Here is an 8,823-nt window from a genome sequence, read left to right on the forward strand (position 1 = left end):
AAATTGAGTATGTCTTTGGTTGAGATCCATGATTCAATTCATATGAAGGACTTGCAGAATATTATATGGAAAGATTATTCCAACGATCTTATATGGAGATAATGCGGCATGTATTGCTCAACTGAAAGAAGGGTACATCAAAGGGGATAGAATGAAATATATTTCAACAAAATTCTGCTTTACTCATGATCTTCACAAGACTTGTGATATTGATGCTCAACAAGTGCGCTCAAGTAACAATCTAGCAGTTTATTCATCAAGGCACTCCCTATTGCAATATTCGCTAAGCTAGTCCATAATATTGACATTTGTCGCCTCAAAGATCTCGATTGATATTTTAATGAGGGGAAGTCCATGCACAATGCATTCTTTTTTCCTTGATCATGGGTTTTCCCACTGGGTTTTTCTGGTAAAATTTTTAATGAGGCAGTATATAATTTACGTATTAAAGAATAATATACTGTTTTTCTTTCATTAGGGTTTTTCCTAGTAAGGTTTTAACCAAACATATTTTTTTAATTGATGGACATCCGAGGGGGAGTCTTATCTTGCTATTCATCTCCACCCATCATGATGAAATTTTTTATTATTATTTTGGAGCCTGTAAAAATAGACTATTTTTGTATTAAGATGAAGAAGAAATGAGGTAAGTACACTTTTATTTTTTTCAACTCTAATTCTTATATTGCTGCAACTTTATATTATTTTATAATATTAAATATTCAACTTTTATTTTTAATTATATTTGATAAAGTATTAACAAATCTTAATTTTAAAAAATAAAATATCATTTGAAAATTTTCATCCATATGTTTCTCTTTTTTTTTTTTTTTGGTCAACCAAGAAAGAACAAGAAACATGAGATGAAAGAGAGAGGGGGAGTGAATGAGCTCTCTCAACTTCCAACTTCCCAGACAATATCATATAAATTTCCTCAATTTCAATCTTCTCTCCTATGTCCTTTTCTTCCTCCCCTCTCTTTATTGTTCAGCTTTTACTTTTCCGCTTTTACCAGTCCTCTCCATCACATTCACAGAAACCGCGTTTTTTCATGACTTTTGTCTGGCCCCATTTCCATCTTTCTCTGCTTCTGCAACTGCCCATCAGATTCCCGAGCGCACCCACTCACCTGTTTGAGCACTGAATTGAGTTTGAATCAAGTGGAAACGTAGATATTGGAGAACCCGTCTGTAATATTGTGAAAGATTTGCTCTAATGGCGGAGAACGGTGAGGAGAAGCTAATAGCTGTGGCCCGCCACATAGCAAAAACTCTTGGCCACACCAACACCATGACCGAAGATATTCTCAGGATTTTCTCCAACTTCGACGGGAGACTACGCGAGAAGCTCTCCGACGATGGAGTGAAACAGACCCTCAACTCTCTTGATCGGAAGATCTCCGGTTACGTCTCTGCTGACGCAACAATTTGGTCAAACTCCGCGGATTTCTACTCCTTCCTCGATTCCGTTGACCAATTAACCGCTGCCGTCCGTGAATGGACCCCTTTAGCCGACGACAAGAACATCTCATCTTCCCTACACCGCGCCGAGGATTTGCTCCGTCGGTCCATGTTCCGTTTGGAAGACGAGTTCAGAGACCTCATGGAACGCGGCGCCAAGTCGCTCGACTTGACTGGTGACCGGGCAGCTCATCATCCCGATTACTCCGATGAGGACGACGATGCTTCAGTAGAGGATGACGACAATTGTGTCCCTGTTGCGCAGCCAGTTACGGATTATGACGTTGTGGTTGACGCTTTGCCAGCGGGGACCATCGGAGACTTGCACGAGATAGCGAAGCGGATGGTGGCGGCGGGGTACGTGAACGAGTGCTCCCAAGCATTCAGCCCTTGGAGAAAAGAGTTCTTGGAGGAGAGCTTGTCCAGGTTGGGGTTGCAGAAGCTCAGTATTGACGAGGTCCATAGAACGCAGTGGACTCAGCTGGAGGATGAGATCGAAAAATGGATCAAAGCCATTAATGTCGCTCTCCGGATTCTTTTTCCCAGCGAGCGGCGCCTATGCGATCGTATCTTCCTTGGGTTCTCCTCGGCTGCGGACCTTAATTTCATGGAGGTGTGTAGAGGTTCTACGATTCAGCTCTTGAATTTTGCTGACGCGGTGGCGATGGGGAGCAGGTCACCGGAGCGGTTATTCAAGGTGCTGGATGTTTATGAAACTGTAAGGGACTTGATGCCTGAATTTGAATTGATTTTTTCGGATCAGTACTCTGTGTCTTTAAGGAGTGAAGCAATAGCTATTTGGAAAAGACTAGGGGAGGCTATTAGAGGAATCTTTATGGAGTTAGAGAATTTGATCCGTAGAGACCCTGCGAAGTCTGCAGTTCCGGGTGGTGGATTACATCCCATCACTCGGTATGTGATGAATTATCTGCGTGCTGCATGTCGGTCGCGACTGACCTTGGAACAGGTCTTTGAGGAGAGTGTTGCGCCATCTGTTGATTGCAGAGACGGGGATGATAAGGCATTGTCCTCATCATCTTCATTAGGCGTCGAAATGGCATGGATTATGGAGATGTTGGAGTGTAATCTGGAGGCTAAGTCGAAGGTCTATAGTGAGGCTGCATTGTGCTCTGTATTTCTGATGAATAATTGGAGGTACATTGTGCAGAAGGTGAAAGATAATGAGTTGGGCACACTCTTAGGAGATGATTGGGTTAGGAAACGGACGGCTAAAGTGAGACAGTATCATGTGAATTATCAAAGGAGTTCTTGGAGTAAGATTTTGGGTGTTCTCAAGGTTGATAGTAATTCCACGTCGCCTAGTGCAGCATCCAAGAGTTTAAAAGAAAAGTTGAAGTTATTCAATTCATACTTTGAGGATATATGCAAAACTCAATCGTCATGGGTGATATTTGATGAGCAGTTGAGAGAGGAATTGAGGATTTCAGTTTCAGGGACGTTGTTGCCAGCATATCGCAGCTTCATCGGACGACTGCAGGCTGCTCCAGATATCGGGAAGCATATGGATAGACATGTCAGGTATAGTACTGAGGATATTGAGGCTCGAATCAGCATGTTGTTTCAAGGGACTAGCAGTGGGAGAAGGTGAAATCAAACAAGTAAGCTATAGTGATCAGGAGAAAGATTCATAGTATATGTGGAATCTGGTCTTTGCACTGCTTTGATCTGTACATTCTTCATGTGGTTCGTATCTTGTAATTGAAATCGTGGCTATAATTGAGATGTATAACGTTATGTTTGAACGTGTTCCTAGCTAAACCGTTCCTAACGTGTGAAGATACTTGAGTAAATCTGTGAAAGAGAAATATGGAATTTCATACATTCTTATTGTGGAATTCAGCTAATCTCTGTCACACCCAGATTCATATACTAACAACTCAGTAGAAACGCAAAGGGCAACGGATCAGCTGAATAGAGATAGCACTCACAACATTGTTAAGCATACAATACGAACATAACGATTCAAAGGGCACCGAGCGATTCTGACGTTGAAAGTTTCATGAGCATAATTCTGAAACTGTGCAGCTGATCATGGCCTTCTTGTGCGAGCACTCCTGGAGGTGAGCTTTGAACGAATGTCACTTACTGTGTCCGAGTGACCGGGAACTCATGAAGCAACAGGTCTGCCAGTTTCTGAGAGAGAATCGTGTAGGCCGATTCAGTGGGATGAATGCTATCCCAGAACAAGTAGCCGGAGGGATTTGGGCACACTGGAGTTGAGCGAGTGCAGAGAGGTCCAGCTTCCAGCAATCCAGTCCCGCAGCATCCTCGTCTGGTTTCAACAAATTCTGCACCACCACACACGTTTTAGGCCTCCTTTGCTTTTATTTTTGGCATAGGATCAGGTTTTATACGAATTAGGATACGATAAAATAATCTACCATGGATTATTATGCACAGCTAACGGCACACTCGATGTGTGTGTAAAATATAGAAGACTAATATGTTATAATAATATATTTCTATAGAAAAAAAATATTAATCAATATTAGAGGTAGTTTATTTAGTTTCTAGCTTTATATTAGCGGCTATATTGATGAATGAGAGTTTGATTCGATTAGTATAAAAATAATAAAAATATACTTAAATTTAGAGTTTAATTCATATTTAATTCAACTAAAGCTCGATTTGAGTAATAATTAAGCCAAATTCAAATGCAATTTAATAAGTCCGGTATTAATTCAAACAACTTATATATTATTATTTTTATCTAAGGGCTAGATGAGATTGATATGTTGGAAAAATTTGATGATTTTTGGAAGGCTGGCGTTCGAATAAGTAACTAAAAAGCTAATTAAATTGATTATTTTATAATTTATTTAAGTAATTTTTTTCGATTTTTTCAGCAAATGCGTGGATTCCATTGGTTCAAAATGAGTTGGATTTAAAATGATTCGAGTCTAATATATGGGTAAAAAATGGACGAGTTAAATATGGGATGGTTTGAAAATGATTGGGTCTATTACAAAAATGATATGATTTTGTAATATAAAGAAAATGTTTGTATGATAGCGATTATATTAATATTATTAAAAAGTATTATTATATATGATGAAATCCATTTAAAATCCATTAAAATTCATATAGGATTAATGATCTAATTGGACTTAATCACATTGATATCATAATTATAATAACATATTTCTATAATTGATAATAATATTAATAGAATTGATTGATTCATCAAATATTAAATATGATGAACTCCATTAGAATTCATATAAGCCTCACTATACAAAAGGTAAATTGTTGCAAGGTTAATTACTATAGTAAAAAAAGAAAATAGCGACAAATATAAATTAATCACGGTTTAGCAACAATTAATAATCATTGTATGTGTAAGGGTTATGATTAAAAGTCATGGTGAATATTAATTAAACATAGTAAAAAATATAAGTTTTTGGGTTTTCCGTTGTTTAACTATAATTAATAGTAGTGATTTATTACAATTTTTAGCCCGTCATAATTTATACTGTAGCGAAAATTTTATTTTTTTTAGTAACCAGTAATACATTGAATCAAACTTAGCCCATAACTATCCCATAATTCGTTACTGAAGTTAAATTTTCTATCCAATATGTGCAAGAAATTGGAGGCTACCTAATGCTATAAAGAATTTACATAAGTGCCCCAACTTTTGCAAGTAATCTCACTAGTGGACAAAATTCGCATATTTTTTAATTCCGATAGTATAGGCCCGATTCTTACCTACCTTGAACCTAGATATGTACGGAGTCATAAGAACCACATGACCGTTCTTGGATCAATGATTTATGTCAAACCGTCTTGATCAAGATCTTAATAAACACTAGCCTTTCATGTTCCACATATGACTTTTGACAAGTTCAATACTCTTACAACCTTCGTATTTTATCTCTTTACAAATTTAAGTGTCGAATAACTATAAAACGAGCCTTCTCAATATTTCTTTCTTGGAGACATACAACCTGATTCTCAAATAACCTAAGCATATATTTGGAGGAATCTAAAATTCGATCTGGACCTTAAGTAGATCTTTTCTAATTCGAATGGATATAATCTAGTAATCAATTTTCATCTATACTATTATAAAAGAAAATCTTTTGCGGTATCAATTTTGTAGTACCTAAATTTATCCTTTATTTCATTTTTTTCCCTTTAAAATATTTTGGTTAGATTAGTAATTAATATTTTTTAATAATCTCACAATTATATTTTTTTTATCTTAACAACCCACTGCTCTATATTTCTCTATCAACTTACTTCTCACATTTATTACAATTTGCAATTATAATTTGTTCTTTTCACAAATTTCTTTTTTTTAATTATTTTACACTAATATTCTTTTTATATGCTCGCGAGAATTACGTGCAATAATATTATTATATTTTAAAACAAATAATCAATTACATACAAAATAATTCATATTTCAGATGTGATTAATTAAGTCAGGATTATGAGAACTTACGATACTTGGTTGGGTTGTTGATCATGTCCAAGAGAGGATTGTAGGTGTCAACGTAAAGGATTTTGCTTCCGAGAAGCTCTGCCTCAATTTGCGGCAGCAGCTTTTCAAGTTTGTCATTATAAGACTTAGCATCCGCATTCTCCTTATGACTGCAACTCCTCAGAACTGGAGATTTGGCCGTCATCTGTATTGGCAGACAGCCCACTGGAGGGAGCCCTGATACCACCATTCTACGGCACCCTAGATGATAAAGTTCCTGCAAGTAAATCTCCAGTGGTTTCAGTCAAAAAATATAATGTCCAGACGTAAGATTTGTTGCAGAAATGAATGTTTGGACTATACGGCCCAGCCAATTTACTAGCTGCAATTGGGCGGCATACGGTGAGATATCCAGTTCAATCCCTTATTTACTGGTATTTCGGGCGGCTCGTCGCAATTTGCTTAGATCAGTCTTAAGGTGGGAGGTTTAATTTATTATAATTTTAGTCTTGTAATATCATCTATTGTCACTCATTTAAGTAAATATCGTATTTTTGTACATTTTTTTTTTATCCATTTGGCAATACAACAAAGTAAACATGACACCAATAACGTCTTAACCTTGTGGTCAAGACTAAGATGAGGTCACATAAATAAATTTAAAATTATGGGTTTGAATCCTACCAGATGTGTGGGTACTTGTCCCATATTGTAATTTGTTTGTTCTTAATTAATTGTTGAATCGATGTTTTGCATACCGGTCTTGATCATATTGATATATTAGTTGAACCAATATATAATTAAAAAAAAACTAAGTAAACATGACATTAATAATACTTATACAATTATATCTTATATAATTCTAAGTTATTCCAATCACACACTTATATCATACAACAAAGTATATAATGGCCCCTATATGTACACTATAAAAGAACACAAAAATTAGGTGAGAATATTTACAATTAATTATATGTACATTAAGCAACAAAAGTTTTTACACTATCACTATAATGAGTTTTACAGTTGTAATAGTAATCATATTTGTGTAAAAATTGTCACTTCCCAAACAATTAATGATAGAAAACTTTGCATAAGTCCACACTATAAATAATTAGTGAAATAAGTATATATATAATAACATTTTAGTGAAAATAAATAATAGTTGTTATTATATTTATGTTGTAACTGTAGATGCATTACTAATGATTTATACCTAGGTGTAATTTTATCACTAATAATTATATTTCGATGACATGAAATAACAATCACCAACTCCCATGACGAAAAAAGAGATAATTACATGTACAGATCTTGATCTATATATGGTCTATTTACACAAATTGTTTCTATTATTTGCGTAATTACAAAAACCGCCCTTGACAACAAAAAATCAGGGGTAGTTTGTGCGACGATGTTGATCCTTTTAGAGGTTGTATGTATAATTTTTCAAAAAACAATGATGATTTGTGTAAATGATGTTAAACGTTTTTCCTAGGTGTATGTGTGATTTCTCAAAAAAAATGAATGATTGGTATAGTTAGAACAAAGGTTAGTGCATGTTAATGTGTTCTCCCAAATATTATTAGCTAATATTTTGTGGAGAAATTATAGTCCGGACTCGACTCGGCCAAATGTAAACCACTTATATGGCAAGTGCAATACACTTGTTGTGTGATTGGTGTACAGTTCAATGAAAGTGCTCACTCACATAGCAAGTGAGATACACTTACTTTGTGATTGACTTGATCAGGCCAAATTTGATCCGAGCAAGAACCTTTCATATTTTATTACTCATATTATTTTTGGTTGTAACGAAAGACATGCAATAAAATGAAGGGAAGAGCCAGAATCTGGACCTTAACGAGGTTTTGCAGCTGCTTTTGCAGGAAATCTTGGTACTCATCAATGGTAAATTGAATCCTTCTGGTGGGCACATCATAGAAATTGAAAATGAAGTCATTGGTTCCAGCACTAACAATAACTAGAGCACTGCCCAGAATTCTTGCAACCTCTTTTTCGCCTACAATGCCCTCAAGCCTCCTAATGTAGTGCTTCAAGTACCCGGGCTGCTTCGACATGGGGATTACATGGGAAAGTGACGTCGTTAGGTCGTCGTACCCGGACCCAGCCGATGCAAAGCTGACTCCAGTAACCATATCTTGCTCCGATAAATAGGGGTCCAAGTATGGAGGAATAGTTTCTTTGAGGCCCATCATAGCTGCCAATATGTCGGGTACGAGTTTTCCATTAGAAAACCGGCCTGTTGGAAGGCTGCCGGGGAAGTCTAGGCCATAAGGCGGGTGGTCGCCTTTGAATGGAGTGATTATGTAGTTGTTGTTGCCGGTATCGACCGACGAGTCACCAAATACAAGAATGGCCGGAAACTCAGGGATTGGGTTGCCGTTGCATTTGTATGTGATGGTTATGCAAAGTTGTGCTGTGATGAGTGCAAATAAGAGGGCAGTATGAAGCATGGCTAGGGAAACCCTTTTCTTGCTAGTAGGAAGATGCAACATTATACTCGTGATAAAGGGTTCATTTTATTTTACTCCTTGACCAAATATTGATAGACAAAAAAATTTCTACTAAATATAAAAAAATAGGAAAAAATGCAAGTAACCCGCTTGTGATATTGCAAATGAGCAAATTACCCCTTATGAAAAAATAAATAGCGCATTACCTTCCTGCAAATACAAAAAATTACCCCCCTATGATTTTTAAAATGAAGCAATTTACCTCCCTGTATAAGGAGGTAAATTGGTTCATTTTAAAAATTACAGGGGGATAAATTGCTATTTTTTTTCATAGGGGGTAATGTACTCATTTTCAATATCACAAGGAGGATAAATTGCTATTCACCCTAAAAAATATATTATTATTTTCGTTTAAGGAAGTGTTTCGGCTAATTTAGGT

General features: G+C 36.2%; 1 protein-coding gene and 1 pseudogene across 1 annotated transcript; one reads left to right on the plus strand and one right to left on the minus strand.

Moving 5' to 3' along the window:
* The first annotated feature begins 882 nt into the window (after nucleotides 1–882).
* Nucleotides 883–3,223, plus strand: LOC105163891 (exocyst complex component EXO70B1 pseudogene; annotated as a pseudogene).
* Nucleotides 3,224–3,275: 52 nt separating this feature from the next.
* On the minus strand, nucleotides 3,276–8,459 carry LOC105163890 (GDSL esterase/lipase At2g30310). Its single transcript, XM_011082410.3, has 3 exons — nucleotides 7,767–8,459; nucleotides 5,929–6,184; nucleotides 3,276–3,769 (listed from the first exon to the last, which is right to left on the minus strand). Exons 1-3 carry the CDS (start codon nucleotides 8,424–8,426, stop codon nucleotides 3,564–3,566), a joined length of 1,122 nt encoding a protein of 373 aa, XP_011080712.1. The 5' UTR covers nucleotides 8,427–8,459; the 3' UTR covers nucleotides 3,276–3,563.
* Between the last annotated feature and the right edge of the window lie 364 nt (nucleotides 8,460–8,823).

Source organism: Sesamum indicum, linkage group LG6 (genome assembly GCF_026168435.1).
Source record: "Sesamum indicum cultivar Baizhima isolate 11 linkage group LG6, ASM2616843v1, whole genome shotgun sequence".
Classification (NCBI taxonomy): Eukaryota; Viridiplantae; Streptophyta; class Magnoliopsida; order Lamiales; family Pedaliaceae; genus Sesamum; species Sesamum indicum.

Excerpts from the sequence above, each read along its gene's own strand:
- LOC105163890 (XM_011082410.3), bottom strand. The coding sequence starts at position 8,426 with ATGTTGCATCTTCCTACTAGCAAGAAAAGGGTTTCCCTAGCCATGCTT. Across the intron at positions 6,185-7,766 it reads AGCTGCAAAACCTCGTTAAG|GAACTTTATCATCTAGGGTG; the intron begins GTCCAGATTCTG and ends ATTTACTTGCAG. Across the intron at positions 3,770-5,928 it reads CAACAACCCAACCAAGTATC|AATTTGTTGAAACCAGACGA; the intron begins GTAAGTTCTCAT and ends GTGGTGGTGCAG.